Below are 20,286 nucleotides of genomic sequence, written 5' to 3'. Positions count from 1 at the left end.
AAAATATACTTGTAAGGACATCCTACAAAAATTCACATACACTGCGTAATGCTTAACTCTCGGTTATTAGCTTTTTTGAAGTGATAATGATTAAGTGGACACCATATGGAGAGACATCTTAATGAATATATAATATGTACCGAGTGACGTGGTCCTTGAAGCAATGATTATGTGGACACCAACTCTATTATTTTCAGAGGTATGATATCACTCTAAAGATCTATAATATTTCAATAAATTCACAAAAAAAGTTTAATTTCACTCACTGCGACATAACATTTTAATGCCTGTCCTCGCTAGTACCACGCCAATCTTAATCGTACTTCATTTGTCCAGCTTGGTTCACCCGGTTCCCGTATTTTGCAGAGGAAAATGTCGCTGATATCTTACACTTAAAGGAAAAAATTGGCAACAAAACTATCTCCAACACTACGAGAACACTGATGCTGTGTTGGAGTATGAGATACAACACTAGTATTTTTGTAGACTCCTTGGGCGTGGTTCATGCAGTGTCTTTTCTGAATGCGGTCCTAAAACTTGAATGACTCGTGGTACAGTAGCTGTCGGGAGAAGTGAAATTTCGCTACGCTACCGCTGATGCTAGTTAGTTACATATATGATTTGGAGATGGCGCGAAGGTTCCCCCGTCATCCCGAATGCGTTACGTTGACTTGGGTTCTGATCGGGAGCTGTCTGGCGCAGTCTGTGGGCCATTTTGGCGTTTTGTTGTTCGTAGTATTTTTTTAAAGAGCTGTTTATTGGTGATCTATTTTGTTAAGCGACTGTAGACGATTTTGATGTTCGCTTATGCATGGAATGCGGACTAAATATAGGTGGGACGGGACTTGTTATCTATATATTTATACAAAAGTTTAATGTGGTGTGTGTAAGTATAATCATTCACCGCCATCTTTACTCATAACCAAAGCAAGAATTTCCTGAAGTGGTGCGCATACAAGTTGTTAAACCAGGATAAAATTATCTCTGCGCCACTGTTACAGTGCCTCATCGTGAATAATCGCGGAAAATTATATAGCCCTTTAGTGAGACCATGGGAAATGCCCCCGCAACCAACAGGAAGGCTGATTCAGCTGAAAGTGGTAAGAAAATTGTTCCTGAATGTCATCTGTGGTGGAGTTCTCACGAATTCTTACATACCATCAATTAATTAAGTTGTTCCTTTATACGTTGTGGTGTTACTTATTGTGGTACTTGTGAGTGAGTCAGCTGTTAAGACAATGTTTGCATAGGATGCGGTCATGATAACGATTTTGTAAACGGTGCACCTTTGTCATGATACCCTTACTATTCAACACCCACGAATAAAACCGAAATATAAATACCAAGTTGATCTATAAATAGACATCGAAATACCGCATTAAGCCAGACGTCTTGTTGGACTATAATTGCTAATGTTGTGTAATCTACCAATCGTGATGTAAACATTGAATAGCAATTGTGTCATATTAATTTTTAAAACTGTAAATGCCCTCCATAATACGTAGTATGTTTATCATAAACTAGCTCTAATGATACTCTTTCAGTATAAATGTCATTTACAGCTAGTTTTTGTGGCTTGAATCTTGTCATTTTCCTTCGACAAAGCAAGCGAAATAATTGCATAGTTGACCCAGGGCATGTTTACATCGAATGTGGATCAACTGCTCTGTGTAGCAGACTTTTTATCCACCAGGCAGTGAAATTTTAACAAAAATCTCCATAATTTTACACTTTGTTTGCCTTTATTCAAGTTTAACGATTGATTGCTGGTGATGGTACTGTCTTGATTTAGTTTGTGCAGAATTATCTTTGGAAAGATCATCTCAATAATATTTTGGAAATGTTGTCAGGGTTTTGGGCACTTATTTCCTTTATGAATTGTGGAGGTGTGTGCTATAATTTCTTTTTAGAGATTTAAGCGTATTGTAATTCCATTTTAATGAATATGTGAACAAAATGAATCATTGCCGTATTTATAAGCTTAGATTTTGAAATCTCACTTGGTGTTAGCGTATAATTAAACATTTACACTTGTTGATATTCACACCGAACCAGGTATTTGGCTTAAATTGGTTGTATTTACATGCATTTTTACTTTTTGCATGTTTTTTCCCGTAAAGGGAATAGTTTGGTTTTATATCTATCATGACTCTTTACTATTGCCAAAAGGCTACTCTGTTGACATTTGGGGACAGCAAAATATTTCTTGGGACTGTCCCCTGTGGCTATTCATTAAATACATTGATGATCAATGTATCAAATGGTGTTTTTATTAATGACTTTATCGCCAAAAATTACGCTCAAAGGAATGCTACTGGTAGGTTTACCACTTGAAATTAATACCTAAAATTCTCCAAAAGATCAAAGATCTAATTAGTCAAATGTCATGAATTCTGTGTATTGTCCAATGATTGCTTCAAATGTATTAATGTATAAAAGTGAAAGGATGGCCTGTTACATTGATAGAATATAAATGACTGACTGCTCTCCTCAGTCAAAATTGATCGTACCATTGGATATATTTATTTAATGGCTGTGTCCATCCAAAAACCTACCTTAACCGGTAGATTACCTAATAATAATACATTGGATATATATGATTGGAGGCATCGAAAACCCTGGTGGCACTTAAGATGTATTAAGTTAAATACTCTGCAGACACATGTATGCTACGTGTGAAATAATTAACCCAGTAATTTTGCCCAGATTTCAATATTTATGAATTTCCATTATTTTAAACTACTTCACTAAGGAGTGCCTCTATTCCAGTCCGAGATTTTTACTTGAAGAGGGTGTCATTACTCACATGTGATGAGTGCTGATGTTGCATCTTGTTATTTCTGCCAATGCTTCTCATTTGATTAATCATTTTGCTAATGGTGATGGCATTTAATACTGCTCTCTGTAAAACATGAAGTTATTTCTAAATACCTAAGTAAAAAAGCAATACTTTTCCGATTCAATGGGTCATCCTTGTTTCTACAGCGTACAAAATGTGTTAACTCTTAAAGATATACTCAAGTTCTTCCAGCTCATTGTCCGTCCTCACTTTATATGATGTGCTTACTTTATGCAGTTCTAGCAAGTTAATTTGTGATGGATAGGCTTGGAAATGTAGTGTTGTGTGTTGAAGATTGACAGTTAGTCCTTAAAATGGGGCTTTCAATCAATAAGTTTACTAACTTGAAATACTGGATTGCCTGTCAGGTTTTAATAGCCTATATCATTCTGAATTATTTTCCCTCATTGATAGAGCTTCAATATTCCTTAATTCTCATTTTTGGCTTTATGAAATCCTAATTGGGGTAAATGGGTTTCTTTGGTCCTGCTCCAGTTCTGTTAGATCTGAAACAGGTCATAGGTTTTTTTAAGTTCAAGGTTGCTGAATGTATCTATTTTGAATAAACAATTAGATAAAAGAATTATTTGACTGTTTGGGTTTGAGGAGAGTAGAAGAATTCTCACTAAAATTCCCTACTTCTGACATGTCTTATTTTAAAATTATAATATAACCCCCAGAATTCAATGCATTACTTTCTAGGTTATTGGTGGTGGGTTGTGGGTTGATTAAATATTGTTTTGCTAGGTCAATCTACTTCATAATATTTAGTTATGCAATATCAACTGAGGAAGTATCACAGGCAAGATGTTTTTATAAGCTGATTTATTTTCTGTTATCATTGTTGAATACTTGTTTAGAGTTTTAAATGTGTTTAAAAATTGAAATTCCAAGCCAATTGGATGACCAAATGAAAAGGTTTTTGTGGCACATAATTACCAGAATCACCTTTAATGCCCTTCAAATGGAGTAAATTGGCAGTAGTAGTGGTTCATACTGTTATTTGCTATTCATTGCAATTGAATCTTACAATATTTTGAGCTACATATTATTGTTAGATATTTACTTTAAATTGTTGGTATTTTCGCTTGTCTTTAATAATTTGTTTGAGGTGATACAACTTTCCCATTCATTATGAATTCATGTTAGTATACGCATGCGTCGACTTATACTTCCATCATGGAATATAAGTTGATGGAAATCTGGTCAAAGGTTAAAGTTGGTGTAATTAGCTGCCGTCAAAGAAAAAAAGTTTTTTATATCTTCTGGTTTTCAATTTTTTAATAGCTTTTTTTTATATTTTCAGTTAAGGAATTCCTTGAGAAAGCCAAGGAAGAATTTGAAGAAAAATGGAAAAAGAACCCGACAGTAAGTATGGCAATTGTCTCCCATTAATGTTATGCATGTCATCACATGGATTTCAGTTATAATTTTTTTGTAGTTGTCAAGTTTGACTTTGGCAGCTTGATATTAATGTGTGAGAGCGTTTTATGGGTATTTCAGTGTCCTTCTGGAATAAGTAAAGTTTGAAGCTATAATTCGAAAGTCATTATTTTCTTCGCAAATGCATTAAGAATTATATTAATTCGGCCAATGCTATGCATGTTTCATTTTTAAGCTAAAATTGTGAAAATTTGTTGCACAGATATTATATTTCTGGGAGAATCGTTGAGGTAGGGGCAAATATATCTCAAGGTCAACCATTAGGTAACATTACTATCCTTAGTAGATATTTGGACGACCAACCTGGAAGATATTTGCACAGCAATTTGGCTGCACCTAAATACTCTTCTTCATGCATGTTTTTCTCTAATTATTAGTTGGAATATTTGCATTGTTGAATGCCTTTGATATGTCATTTAGCATGGCGTCAAAGTACGTTCTGGATATTTTGTGTTGAAGAAAAAGTCGGATAAATTAATAATTCCTTGTCTGTCCCCTGACCCATTGCAGTAAGGATTTAATTTAATGAGGGGGTTGACATACGTGTGAATTATCAATGAACCTCCATGGAACTCTAGTTGAGTGTATGCAAATGCTGATGATAATATATTTGAAAACTTGAAAATTATTATGTGATGGTTGCCAAAGTTCCTTTGCTCCTGAACCTAAGTTAATGCCCTGAGAGTTAATTAAGGAACAACTCTTTATTATGAATAGCTGATAGGACCAACTAGATACCCATTATTTCTGAGTGTTTATTCTATGAATGTAATTGGTGGTTGGGTGTGTTTAGCTGTTTCTATTACCGTAGGAACATGAAAATATTTCATTGAGTGATCGGCCTTTAAATAAATAATAATATGCAATAACTATCTCACTTAATAACCTTATTGCCTGAAGAGAGATAAATATGAATGAATGCTCGCATTCTAGTCTAGCACTTCAGCTAATTTATCTTCCTCTATTAACAAGGTGATTAAATTCATTTGAGGACATGATTTGAGTTACATATGCGAAAGGAAGTGAAAGCTGAAGAGCTGTAAGTAGTTTTTCCTTTAGCTCCCTTTTCTTAAAATATACTTTCTTAAATAGCTCAAAAATAGTTTAGTATTTTGGAATATTGCCTTGAAATACCAGCTTATATTCTATCACGTAATTTTTTGATGTTGAAATGCAGTTCAAATAGGGATTATTTATTTTTGTAATTTATGAATATGTACAATGAAAAACTCATCAAATTTAAAGAGTACTTAATGTAACTTTTTACCTAACACATAATGTGTTCATCTGCAATGAATTGTAAAATTGTTTATGCTTGACAAAAATGGCATGTAAATAAGCATGAAAGATTATGCTGCATTCTAAGGGATTATCTGTCATTGGTTGGGAAACTTAGGAGGATAGGCATTGTTAGTAACTTGGTCTTCGGTATGTAGTAGTATCTGGCAATTTTAGATCTTTATTATTAAATTGTAAACTAGAATTTCAAAAGAGGGGAAAACCCTTGGGGTTAAGTTAAGCTGTTTTTTGTTTACTCTTCACATGAAGGGGTGGCACAAAGAATGTAATTTGTGTATACATATTCTAGTCACTTGTATGTCTGTGATTACTTGCAATATTAAAGTTGGTTTATATTAAGATGTAAAGGTTGACTTTCAAATGTTAATACATAAGCATGTCATTGAGAATTACATATATGAGAAATAGTGATGAGCCAGTTTAGTTCATTAGTTCCTGGTTCCACAGGTTCTTGACATCAGAACTATGTTTTAATTGAAAGAGATCATTTGTAGAATGGATGTGTATTCCAGTTCGGTGGTTTTCACCTTGTAAAATTTGAATATATGTTAGTATCTGTTGCAATATAAGAAAGATCTACGAGAGAGTGAAAGGTTTAAAAAACCAGTTTATAAAGCAGAGAAATAATATTACTGTTCGTGCTTATTGTATATTTTTACTGTAATCTCTTGATTATTTGTGTACGGATTATCCGTGATATTCTCTTCCTGGTACCTCAAATTTTAATAATCTTGCAATCATAAAGATAATACTATCAATATTTACTATGGGCAAGCGCCCAATTTGCAATACAATATTCACATGCCATATGCCAAATAAATGCTTTGACACTTTGATGTGTTAGTTGTAAACTACTAGTTTTAAATACTTCTGCTTTCTCAAAAGTTTTAATTTCACAACATCAAAAGTTGTATATAGTATTTAATGTTTCAGTTTAAATACTTTTGTGCTGTTAGAATTTACCATTATTTTTTCCCACTAATTCTCCCTAATATGAGATATTCTGTAAATTTAGATATCCTTTTATCCATTTACTACGGTGAATTTTATTCTTGTGTTACTTTTAGTGTCCTCTTCTGGGGTTCCTCTCCCTATGTGGGCTTAATCTTCAAAAACCGAAAGAGGATTTTACGTATAATGAGCAATGCTCCATGTGATGTGCCATATAAACATCTCTTCAAAAGACTTGGTTTATTACCAGCACCTTGCATATATATTTAATGACATCTTGCATGAACAGGGTGATATTTCTTAGTACAAGTCCAACCACAATTACCGTAGTCACTATACATGGACCTGTAATGACCTTCACCAGCCATTTGTCAGAATACACAACACTGATCATGGGCCTAAAGCAATGGGCTTAATGAATAACTGATGGTAGCACTTTTCCACTTGATAACATTTTTGTTTTACAACTGGGTTTTGATGTATTATATCATCATCAGGTAACAAACTGAAGCTGTGTGCCATCTTATGTACATTTAAGATTCCGGATGGAGGAGAGAGGATGTGGTAGGAAACAAGGGGGGAGGGAGAGAGAGGGGAAAAGGGGGGGGGAGACTAGGGAGACGTTTACAAAGGTTAGCGGAAGAACAGCGTTTCGACCTTGTTAAAAACAATACACGTAGTCTTCGGGTGTGAAGTGGTCCACTTGGGTAAATGGCAGCAGTCACCAATCGGCAGCGGGGATGACGCCAGTAGGCGGGCCAAAGGTTGGAGGCCAAGGGGAGTAGGCCCCTCTGGAAGGGTGGCGGTGGTTCCCGCCACCCTTCCCTTACCCCACCCTTAACTCACCCTTAACTCACCCACTGTGGGGGGGGGGGCAATCAAGGATGGGGCGGTTGTGTGTCACGCGTGGTCAATATTTACCAACGAAAGTTGATAGAAAGGAGGGGGGGAGGAAGTGAACTGCATGTCATTGAGGAGAGGGTTTTATTCTTTACTCGTTGGACAATTTCCAATTATTCCAATGCATCTAATTTTTTGCATTTATTTGACACATGTAGCACTTTTAATTTGAAATCACTGGTGTGGTTGGTCTCGAGTAAGTGCTTAGTATCATTGATGTGTTGTTGCCTAAGATTGCCCACTTCTCGTGTCCTTTGATTTGAGTGGAGAAATTCTCACCCATTTGGCCCTTTTATATTACTTAAGGTTATTCAAGAAAGTTCCCCATGAAATCAAATATGAAACATAAGTACCTATTTTCAAGAAAAAGCTGTTCAACCTATTAAAAAACTAAATGTTCTATTCTGTAAATGAATACCTGGAATTGTCGCTACACATCAATTCTGGCTTTACCAAATAATATGTAAATGAACTTATCAGAATCCAAATGTGTAACTATTAATGAGGTGATAATTTCTTTAAAGATAATTGACACATTGTTTACCATTGCAACTTTTGATAGCTTTGTGCCTATTCTTTCACTGGAACTATTGGAACCAAGAACCAAAGTAAGTGGAAAAGGTCCATCACTAGTTAGGAATTCTTTCAATTAAGCATACTGCTTTTCTCATTTAACCTTCCATGCAATGGCCCTTTGATGTAATCATATTTGCCATATTTTGGTTATTTTTCATTGCCTTATTTTGGTAAAGGCATATGCTTATGGTAGCCTGCAATGGCATAAAAAATATTTAACCTAGCAATGTCTGTAGTGTAATATGAGACAACATGGAATTTTCTTTGGGGATTGACAAATCCTTCTTGCCAGAGGATTTACAGAACCTTCATGAACATCCTTGGCTTTTCTGGATTTGGTAAGCTTTACAAATGATGATGCTTGTGTTGATGTCATTTACTTGCCTTAAAATTAAATCATGATCTTAATTTTTTCAGAATACTGCCAGTCTGGATGAATTTGAAAGGATCAAAACTTTGGGAACGGGTTCCTTTGGGAGAGTAATGCTGGTGCAACACAAGGCGACCAAAGAGTACTATGCTATGAAAATATTAGATAAACAAAAAGTAAGTAAGAACACATAAAGAAGTGGTTGCTTGCCATTCCCCTGCTTTCATTTTAATTACCAATAGAATTTTTAACAATTCTTCCAATGGTTTCCAAGTTCATTCATATTCATCTCATGCTTACAGTTAACGTACTTAATTTTCCCCAAAATGACATTTTTCAAGTTAAAAACCAGAGTCAACTTTTGCCTAAATGTCCCCATAGTTAAATATCTGCATTGTTGATTAATATGCTCCTTTACGTGAAGTTATACTATAAGTAATGTTCAATTTATGTGAAATGACCTTTTGCTAATTGTGTTGTGAATGAATTGTGTATTCGATTCTTCAGTTTCAAATCAACAGGTATCTTTTCTGGTCCTTAAGGAATCCTTGACTTGAACTTACATAGATGTTGAGTTTGTCATTGATGTTTTAAATATTAAGTTCCTCTGATGTCCAAGAGTAGGTAAATGTGTTTCATGAGCTTGCTTTTTTAGTTTCTTGAGTTTCACCAAGTTCACAAACTGAAATTACAGTACGATTTTAGGAATTGAGGGTACTCCTGGTTCTTAATAAGGGTCCAAATAAGTCTTTAGCCCAATCTTTGCTCTGCAAAAAATTAATCTTAATCTAAACTCAGAAGGACAGGCTACTATTTCTAGAGATGAATGGGAAGATATCATGTATGATCCCTGTATGAGATTTTATTTTTGGATCTTGGTTCATTGAAGTACCCTTAAGTTTTGCATTCATAAGGAGCATGGAAAAACGTCTGTTTTGTGACCCAATTGAATTCTATCCAGAGTTCTATCTAATTCATTCCCAGTTAATAGGGGATAGTTTAACATCTGAGAATCTGAGCTGCCTCACTGTTTGCCTGTTGCAAACAGTTGTCCAACTTCAAAGGTTGAGGAAAATATTATTTTGATGCTATCAAGCAAGAGTCAATACTTATTATTGTGGACCCCATCACTGTTATATCTGTTGCACAGACGAACAGAGCTAATGACCCCAGTTGTCGGTCACCAGTTCTTGAATTTTTAAGTCTTCATTGTGTGTGGGTCAAAGTCATTTTCATTCCCCATAATTTTAATTTGTGTGCAATATGAATAGTCTACTTGGGTATAATTGCAATTCATAAATTACATAGCTAACTCCAAGACATATGATCTATTCATTTCATAGCAAGAATCCTTTCCTGGCAGACAGATAATGAGTTCAAGTAGTTCATATTTCCGTTGGTAGTGCCTACCATGTTCAAATTCTTTGCTAAAACGATTCACATTATTGCCCTCCCATCCTCTTTAGGCGTTTAAAATGGAGTTAAAAAATTTTTTTATAGAGACTGATGTACATGAGTAACAGTTTTAAAATGAAATGTTTTAAAGCAGAGCTTAGTGATGCAAATAATGAGAAAACTGAAAATAAAATTGTGTAAATACAGGGTTCTTCGTGCATTGGAATGGTAGGAAATATTATAGGACCTGATAAAACTGTCATAAATTATCGGTAAACCTGGATTCCATTGACGAAAACATGGGGTTTAACTGTATTTGTTCTAAGAGTGAAGGCAACTAAATGCTGCTCAGCATTCAGTCAGTCTGCCTAATATAATGCTGGAAAAACCTATAATTTCATATTCCTTTTCTTTGCAAAACTGAGAATTCAATCTTGGAATTATTTGAATTCAATTTTTCACTAATTTCACGGTTACGTTTATACTTGCCAAGCCAGTTCATTGCTCATTAGATTAGATTTGCTCTTTAACTGAGCTGGATTGGCCTTGAACATTTTTGTATTATCACTTATAATCAACTCCTGGTAATAAATTCATTGTGTAGCAATCACACTAATAGGTAATATGTGTCCTCAATTTTTTAAGGGACAGGTTTTTTGTTTTGTAACACAGTTGCTACAGCTGCCTTTTATTTAAGGAGGCTTAATATTAGCAACACTAAACCAAAAATGGTTATTATATGCCTTATAACAGTACTGATTTCAAAACAGAGAAATATTGCGTTGTTTACTATTTTGGAATGCCATTATTTTTTTGAAAATGTTTTATGAGAATGTATGGTAAAGTTGTGGTGTAGATGAATGGTAAATGTGTGGTGGCATTGCCATTTTGATACTGTGAATGCGCATTTCTCAACATAATATTCTCTGGACAGTGCAGCGTGGCCATTGTAAGTTAAGGCCCTATGGCCTGATTTCATCTGGAATCTTTTCCTTCTACAGCTTTGGTGTCATTTGAAATTTTTCAAGATAACAATGTCACCAAGCAGATCTGAGTTTATAGAATAACATTTCAACCTCTTGATTGGCAGAGTAGTTATGGCATTGTAACAAACAACCCATGTGTTATTTATTTTCATAAATAATCTTAATTGTAATTATTAAATAGCATCTTGCATTATCAACTTTATTGTGCATTTTGCTTTGGATCGCATAACGGACCTTCTAATTAACAGGATGGCAATCCTGATATATGTGCTGGGGCAAGGAGAAAAGGTTGTCTTGCGTACATTTCTATGTTGTAATTGTTTTGCCATGTCAGCACAGCAATACCTTCTATCTTTTCATATTAAGTTCTGGACAATGCCTCTTGCTCCACCACACATTTATGGGCATGTGATGGCCTGCCGTGTAACTTTTGTTGCCTTAAATCAGTGCACACAAAGCTAAGGATTATTGTTATAATAAGTTTTCAAGTCTTAAATGATTAATTTTTTTCAATCTCTTATTTTTATTCTAGGTGGTGAAATTAAAACAGGTGGAACACACTTTAAATGAAAAAAGAATTCTTCAAGCAATCAGCTTTCCATTTCTAGTTAGCTTGAAATTTCACTTCAAGGTAGGTGAAAATTTGAGTATTAACCTAATAATGTAAAAATTTTAGTGTATGCTGTGGTCCTTGGTAGTTGATGGAATTTTATAGTTTTTAGCTATGAATTTTAGTTCATTACAAGAAAAATTGTTGCTATGTTGAAAACTTTAATTTTATAATTGTTTCATGCTTTAAAGTAAAATTAAATTTAAGGTTATAAAAACTATAATTTGCCTTTGTATCTCATACTATGGTGGCGTTTCTACAACTTAGCTATCAACCTTTGAGCAAGTATTCTGTTTGGTCTAAACTTAGTAGGGTTGTCTTGATGATGATTACTGAATTTTCTAAAAACATTCTCCAATGTCGTGTATTTCCTTTAATGTCTAAAATTTGTGTTTGCTGGGGTAGTCCAAAGTGTAGCTGGTTGCTGCATCACCTAAAGTGTAAATATCCAAACCATATCTATTAGGTTCGTTTTTAATGAGTACCCGAAACTGGACATGCCCTTGGAAATGGCAACAAATTTTCACCAGAGTTAAAAAGATTCCTTGTAAGTTTTTACAATGTGTTTAAAATGATCTTGGTTTATTAAGAGGATCATGACCATGTTCATTTCTTGGAATATAATAACTTTTATCATTGAGATGAAAAGTAAAGGGAACAGAAAGAAATCTGCCTTTAGATGTGAAGAATGAAGCGATTGATATATTCAGAAATGTAATCTAATTCCCGTAATAACTAATTTTTGGATTAGGAACCACATACAATTGAAGTACAATAGGAGAACAATGGTAGATTCCAGAAATATTCAAACATTTCTACAAATTCTTAGTTGAATATGTTTTCAGTCAATTTTTTCTCTTCCATTTGTGCATTTGTGACCTTGCTTAATGATTGTCTCCTTTTTTTATCATTTTAAAAATACCATCAGTGAAGAAGACAGAGGACAGTCAATTCATTGCTTTCAGCATTCAGTGATGCAAAACTGTGGTAGCTTCTTCAAAAAGAGGGTCTGGTTGACTTTCATTTTCTATCCAATCATCTGTAATTCAAAGTGACTGGTCTTTGTTTACGAACTCATTCGCAAGAACTTTCTTTTTGTACGACAAGAATATTTTGAACTTCACTTCCTGCCAACAGCAAAAATTTTATACTCTCAGACCACTAATTTTTTATGGGTAACTAAAAAAATTGATCTTTCAGTAGACTATATGAGGCAAATATCATTATGTCAGCCTGCAGCTGTCTTGATGCTGGGCTATTTGGTGCCTTGTCATCTAAATTAGGGGAACTTGTGTGATAAGTTTTCCCTTTCAGTATCATTGTATCCGTGAAAAAAATTAATTAGAGTCAGAAAGTAACCGTGATAATCATTACTGGATACGATGTAATTAAAAAGTAAAGGTGATTAGATCATCATCACCATTATAGGTCATGTGCCATGGTTGGCAAGTCGGTAGAGGCCTCTTCGCCATCATGTAATCCTTTCTTGTGCCTTCCTCTCCATTTCCTCATACCCATCACCCTCTTGAAAGTCATTTATCATTTTGACCCTCCTCCCTCTCTTGTTCTTTTCCCATGCCTTACAGCTCCTCTGTCAAGAGGCAGCCCCTTCTTAAAGTGGGTCCAAGCCAGTTTTTCACATTTTTTTAGGATTTCCCTGTAATCCTTTTAGTTCTTCTTTCCTCATCCAGTCTGTACATTTTATACTTGGCATTCTTCTCCACAGCCACATCTCAAATATCTCTCGCATTTCTTGGCCCCGTTTTAACTGAGTCCATGCTTCAAAGCCAACGAACATAACATTCCATGTATAACACTTGACGAGTCTTTTTTCAACCATTTTGCTACATATCACCTTTCTTTTCCTGTTGAAAGCTTCTTTAGCCATGGCTATCCTGATTTTAATTTCCTATTCACTCCAGATTTTCGTTATCTCCTTACCTAGATACTTACCTATCTCCTTACCTAGGTAACTCTTCACCTGTTCCAGCCTTTCCCCTTCCACCTCAGAATGTATATCTTCATCTCCATCAACATTCATCGCCTTGGTCTTGCTCCTGATTACTATCATGTGGTGCTTCTCTTTCATGTAGCTCAGATGTTGCTACATCCCATTCAACTGTTATTCATCCTCTGCACAAAGGATCAAATTATCAGCAACCCTGAGGAATATAATCTTTATTATTCCAAAGACAATCCTGCATCTACTCTCCAGCACGTGCTGACCATGCCTTCCATAGTAGGGTGGGGGAGAGAGAGCACCCCATACTTGCTCCCCTTTCAATATCAAACCATCCCATCCTCTTTTCCCAATTCTTATGTACACGTCCAAATTTAAAGTACAAATTTCCAATCAATCTTCTGTCCCTCCCATGTACACCTTTTTATTTTAGGATTTTCATAAGTATTTCCTGATGTACACAGTCAAAAACCTTCATCAAAACACAAGCCCTACCCCTTTTCCAGTCATCACTCCCTAATGGTACACATTACTCTTATTGCATCTCTTGTACAGTGCCTCTTGTTAAGGCATACCTCCACTGTATTCTCGTCCATTATATTTTTGTCTTCTATTCAGTATTCTTAACAATACCTTTGCTGCATGAGTAATGGCATGTAGCATATGGTGCTCCTCGTATTTCCTTGTTCCTTTTTTCTTAGGTAATGGGATAATCTCAGTTTTCAAGAAATCTAATGGCCACTGTCCACTACAGTAAATTTTGTTTTAGAGGAATGTTAATTCTACCAGTCTATCTGTCTGCAGGCATGTCAGGAGCTCGACAGATATTCCATCTGTGCCTTTCTGTTTATTCATTTGTTTTAATGCTGCCAAAGGTTCCTTCAGTAAGATGTCCACTCCATTGTAGTCTTTGTCCACCTCATCCTCCTCTTTTACATTTATATCTTCAGTATTTTCACTAGCTTTGTACAGATCTCCCATCTACTCTTGTCATCTTTTCATTATTTGTTTTACTTCCTTTATTTTATTTCCTTCCCTCATCTCCATACCTGTTGTATTTGCTCCCTAATGTTCTGCTGCCATATCACATAATATTCTTTACCTTTTAGTACACCAAGTCATTCCTTCCTATGTGTTTCAGGTCTTTTATTTTTGGACATTATTTGTTAAGCTTTTCTTCTCCAGCTTTATGTCTCTCCTCTTAGTTCACTGTTAAGTTTTCTATGCAACTTCTTTCCCCTGGTTGTCTTTTAATTTTTTTACTTTTTTCTGTCTTCCATTTTATCGATCATTGCTGATGGCAGCTAGGACTTCTTTGTTCACTTTGATATCCTGTAGTCCTCCAATTCTTGGCTAATCTTTCTTTATTCTGTCCCACTGCTCCTGTGTCCTCTACTCAGTTGGGGCATCCGTTCTCTTTATCTCCTGATACATCTTTTTTTAGTGTTTACAAATCACATTTGTTGACTGTTGCAGATCTTTTAATTAATTTCAGTCTTGTATAGTTTTCTGCTTGAAGCAGTACATGTTAATATCTGCACCAGGGAGACCCCAAACCCACTTCATTCCGTATATTTATTTTTACAATTATAAAATCTAACTGCTTTATGAACATATCACCGGGTGCTTTCCAGGTGTACAATCCTATCTTGGGATTTGGAAACATAATATTTGTACTTATTAACTTATTTTCCCTACAGAGCTATTACCAGTCTATCACCCCTCTCATTCATCTCCCCAGGCTCATACTGCCCAACCTATTGCAGTATCCTTGCCCTCCATGTCTCCTCATTTTCTGCATTCTATCATACACGTCCTCTACTTCCCTTTCAATATGGTAACCTATTGGCATGAGGTTTGTATAAAAAGTATCGGAAAAAGTCAGCTGCTTTTCCACAACTTGAAGGCTCCCTGGTGGGATGACTCTGGAAGGTCCCAAAGGGTACACGTGCAAGCTTTTTGATGGCGCTTAGGGTCCCATGGTGGTGTCCTTTAAGGGAGAATTTAACTTTTTGGATTAGGAAATAATCTGCTGGTGTCAAGTAAGGGGGTTAGGGAATCATCACGATGCCATTGCAGAAGGTCTTCGCAAGCTGACACTTGACTCTTCCCTTGGTTGTCTGTCAACATCTAGGGATGAGTTTAGCACAGATCTTTCGCAAAGCCAAATTTTCAGGGATAATGGTGTGAACTGTCATCTTATCAATGCCAATATGATCTGCGATCGAGCGTACACTTAACCAATAGTCTGAATTCAGCAGTTCACTCACACATCAAGAAAGTTTACCTGATACTTTTTATACAAACCATGGACATCTGAAGAAATAGAAGGTTTTTGGTTGCAAACTGTAACTTTCATACTTATCACTCTTGTACATATGTACCAATCATTGTAATAGATCACCTTTGCTTACACAAGGCTTCATATTTTTGTTTACAATATATATTATTATAAATTACTTAAAAGTACGATTATTATAAATCGTACTTTTTCCTTCCTCTCTTTTCACCCTAATGAAATGTAGCATATCCACATTGCTCTGAATCACATCCTTCCCACCTCAATTCGCTTATACCAATTATGTCCATTTTGTTTATCTGTATCCTTCATATCAGATTTTCCAATTTTTCGTGCCTTAGAAGGGATCTTACATTCCAAGTTTAAATTTTTATTCCTTTTATCCTCCCCTTTCCTTTTTGTCAAATATTGTCTTTGTATGCAAACCCTCGTGGAAATCTAAATGAGGGGCTATTTTACTTACGTAATATAGTATATGTAAAGATTCCATGTTAGTTCTCTTCTTGCCTGTTTGAGGCCATCATTGTCGTGGAAGTTCTGAGGGATTTTTAATGTGGTAGTTTCCCATGGCTTTCCAATTCCCATGCCATTAGTCATCTGCTTTTAGGGAGGATTTCTCCCCTTAGGGCTAGAGGGTGCCCTTGCCCCCACTTGGTGTTCACCTGCCATACAAGCAGAACATTGACACTCAATTGGGGGTAACTCCTTATCCCACGAGTCCCTCATTCAACAGAGCCTTGTGAGTATAAACAGATTGCACCAAAGGAATTGAGGGTGGTATTTAGGATGAAGAGGCTATGAGTTGCATCCAACCCCTTTACACCCTTGTGATTGGAGGAGTCAAGAAAACATTTCAATCCCTAATGAAAGCAAAAAACATCATAAAGTGAAATTTGATAAGAAACTTGCAACTTGTACAAAATATGTTGTCAATATAGCTGTAATTGTAATGTATCTGTGTGAGGAAAAGTAATATAAACATTTTGTGAATAATCCAAAACAAATGTTCCTTGGGGTATCAAAGACCTAAACAGTTGCAAGTGAACTGTAAAAACATGATTCTACCTACGATGAGATAGACCATGAAAATCAGGCTGACACGAGGGATTGGAATCTGAATCATTCAACTCAGATCCAGAATTTAAGTTGAATAATTCTTCAATTTCATATTCACGAAGAAAATCGCTTTTTATATGAGAAATAACAAAGTTGTCCTCATTCACTGATGTACTCACATCTTCATTAATGGCCTAAATGCATGACAGGCAAGGCCGTCTGGCTTTGGTTGCAGACAGTGTAAAATGCTCTCTTGTCAAGAAAAAATGTATCACTGTGAACTGCTGCTTTCTTATATTTTTTTATTGTAGCGATAAAGCCATAACACTGCCCTGGAGAACTGTACACTATATGGTTTACTGGGTTAGCCATTTAGAGCCTTGAAGAACTGCTCATATGCCTTGAGGGTACTGGCTGCTAAGGCATTGCAGTGTGTCCATATATTTTATTGATGTCAGTCTATGTTAATCATTATTTTCAAGTCCAAATTTTATAGGTCTCGAGTGGAGAATCAGCTTTCCAAACTTGGTATTTCCTGGAAAGAATTAGTATTGAAAAATTAATAAATAGAAGTCCTTGACCATCTCCTTCAACCTCAGCTTTACAAAAACCTCAAATTTGAACTTTCTTCACTCATCCCTTCAAAATTGATATTTTGCCTTGTCTTATTTTGTTATATATATGTGCAGCTTCTTGGAAGCTATATTGGCATTTTGAAACCCTTCATGGAGTAGGTTGTACTAGATGTGAGAATGGACCTAAAAATAACCCAATTGAAAAGGTGTAGCCATTTCTATGCATAGTAGAGAATTTTCTTGCTTGGTAGTTCTAGTAGAGGCCTTCTCAAATCAGCTGTCTGAGCGGCATCTGCATAGGAGGTTAATGTTTGATCGTAATGTTGTTGTTCTTGACTGTTCTTGTTTGACACCTGCGAAATAGTTATGACAGGTTTAAAAGAACAAAGAGTAATGAATAACTGATCGTAGCACTTTTCCACTTGATAAAATTTTATATTTTACGACCAGGTTTCGATGTATTGCATCATCATCAGGTGATGATGATGTAGTAATAGACCTGATGATGCTGTAATACATCAAAACCTGGTCATAAAATAAAAAAATTTTATTAAGTGGAAAAGTGCTACTATTAGTTATTCATTTTGTTTGACTTCCACCACATCATGCCTGAAGCTACTCAACAAAGAGTCTGTTGGAACTTTTGCTTCCTGCTTGAAAAATTGGCCACGGAAGCTTATCAAAAGCTTCAACCAAGATGCTATGAGCCATACACAAGTTTATGAGTGGTTTGGATGCTTAAAACGAGGTGAGATGAGTGTTGAAGATTTTGCTCATTCTGGGCATCCTTCATCATCTTGTAATGACGAAAACGTTGAAAAAATTCCGCCAAAAAATCAACAAGGCTTGTTGTTCCACAATCAACAAAATTTCAGAACAGACATGATTGAGTTTGAGCTCGTGCCAACAGATTTTGACTGAGGTTTTGACAAATGAGACATGTCGCAGCTAAGTTAGTTCCTCACCTGCTGAGACAGGATCAAAAAACCATTCGTCTGAATTTGAGCCTGGACTTAAAAAATAGACTGAAAGTGGCCCAAACTTTTTGACCAAGGTGATGAGAGTTGGTGTTACAAATATGACCCTGAGTTCAAGCAAGGTTCTAGCCAATGAAAGACCCCTCAGCTCCCCCGTGAAATTCGTATTTGCCAGACCTGACTTTTACTATCCAATAGAATGAAAAAAGATTAAAAGGGAGGTGTTTCAATGATGTGGAGACAGTAAAAACAGCCTCACAGTGGCCATTGGATGATATCAAAGTTGAAGAGTTCCAAAAGTGCTTCAAATGGTGGGGAAGAAGACTGGGCAAATGTATCTAATGCTAATGGAGTGCTTAGAAAATGCCTGAAAGATTAAAAAAAAAACTTAATGAATTAAATTTTCAGAGCATGAGTCCGGTTATTTTTGGGTCCCCCCTATTATATAGATGATAGAGAGGTTTGGTTGATGTTCAAATAATGTCTCCATTTACTTTGATTTTTTAAATTGATGGATTTTTACGGACAATAGTTGATGATTCCATTTAAGTTACTGTCTCAACATCTCTCACAGTTATCTGAATTGTGCACTATTTATTTTGAAATTTGTGTAATTATTGGGAATTTGTGTACAAATTTTGAGGGTTTGGTGCCTTCAATCAATTTTAATTATTTAATGGAAAGCCTATTGATTGAGAAGCACCAGCTGTTAGTTAGATTGTTGAGTTGTGAACCCCTTGTTGCCTTTCAAAAAGAGAAGGCTCCCTATTGTATACTTTCTCCAACTTTCCTGCATTACCTAAGAATTAATGTATCTCAAACTTACTTCCTCATCCTTAATGGTCACATAAGTTGTAGCTTTCGATCATTTTTCCTTGTAACTAATTTGAGACAATGCTTGCATTGACACACTTTACCTACATCCACATGTAATATAGGGGTTTATTTTGTAGCTGTTTTGCTTTCATGTAGTTGATATTTATTTAGATTGGACAAAATATATACCAAGGACCACTTGCTAACATGAATTACATTCATATCAGTATGATGACCATTATTGTTTTATTTATCATTTTTATGTTTTACAGGACAATTCTAACTTGTATATGTTGCTAGAGTTTGTGCCAGGAGGAGAGATGTTTTCACATCTTAGGAAAGTTGGAAGGTTCAGGTAATTGCTCTTGCTTTATTAACCATTCTCATTGTTTTGAAATTCCAGACTTCTTGTAATTACCGCCACTACATATTTTTTGTGAAGAGATATAGCTCTTTGACTATTTTAATGATACATGTTTTCTATTGTATTGCAGTGAACCTCACTCCAGGTTTTATGCAGCACAAATTGTACTTGCCTTTGAGTACCTTCACTTTCTAGATCTCATATATAGAGACCTCAAACCTGAAAATTTATTGATAGATAACCAAGGCTACTTGAAGGTGAGTTATTCTGTTTGAATCATAAATCAGATTTTTAATCTCTCTGTCATTTCTCATCCTAAAGCCACTTTTCATGAGAATTTGGGCAACTCTCTTTGAGTTGTTGTTTTTTAATTGTTCCAGAAAATGTTCCAGAAAATATTGCAGAAATTGCTTTATACATAACATTCAAAATAGCAGAGAATCTTGTGTACTTTGTGTGTTTATTTGTGTGTGTAATCTTGTGTGTTTATTTACATTTTGCAAGAGATTGCAAATGATAGAATTTCAATTATAAATATTCATATTCTGCCCTAAATTAGCAAGAGTATGAACCACAAAATACTTGATACATGGCCCTCGAGTATAATAAGTGAATTTTCAAATTTTCCATGTTTTGAAGATGGATACATGAGGTGTATTTTATAGATCTATCACACTTAATGAACCTTATCAATATGACACAGTTTTTAAAACAAGATTGAATCCTTTTCCTTCCCTTTGCCTTTTTCTAAGGTCTCAAGATGATCAATCAGTTCCTCAAGCTGTGGCAAAGGCCCTTTGCCTAAGTAATATCTTTTGGTGTCACTCTGGTGCACATCTAATGTGATTATTTTAGTCCTCCACCCTAATT

The 20,286-nt window shown here is 35.4% G+C and overlaps 1 protein-coding gene across 5 annotated transcripts in view; it reads left to right on the top strand.

The window, feature by feature from the left end:
- LOC139686073 (cAMP-dependent protein kinase catalytic subunit 1) overlaps window positions 1-20,286 on the top strand; it is a 317,835-nt gene that overhangs the window by 264,797 nt on the left and 32,752 nt on the right. For 2 of the 5 annotated variants that reach the window (XM_071583192.1, XM_071583191.1), the window contains exons 3-7: window positions 4,146-4,207; window positions 8,426-8,554; window positions 11,292-11,390; window positions 19,325-19,407; window positions 19,547-19,673. In XM_071583192.1, the coding sequence (XP_071439293.1) occupies window positions 4,146-4,207; window positions 8,426-8,554; window positions 11,292-11,390; window positions 19,325-19,407; window positions 19,547-19,673 (500 nt within the window). Of the gene's footprint in view, window positions 1-625; window positions 1,101-4,145; window positions 4,208-8,425; window positions 8,555-11,291; window positions 11,391-19,324; window positions 19,408-19,546; window positions 19,674-20,286 lie in introns of those variants that run through there. The other 3 variants (XM_071583194.1, XM_071583193.1, XM_071583195.1) reach the window with 3 other exon arrangements.

This window comes from Hetaerina americana, unplaced genomic scaffold (genome assembly GCF_022747635.1).
Source record: "Hetaerina americana unplaced genomic scaffold, ioHetAmer1.1.p SCAF_13, whole genome shotgun sequence".
In the NCBI taxonomy this organism is placed as follows: Eukaryota; Metazoa; Arthropoda; class Insecta; order Odonata; family Calopterygidae; genus Hetaerina; species Hetaerina americana.
The sequence above is the reverse complement of the archived record's forward strand: the minus strand, read 5'-3'. Positions and strand labels throughout refer to the sequence as shown.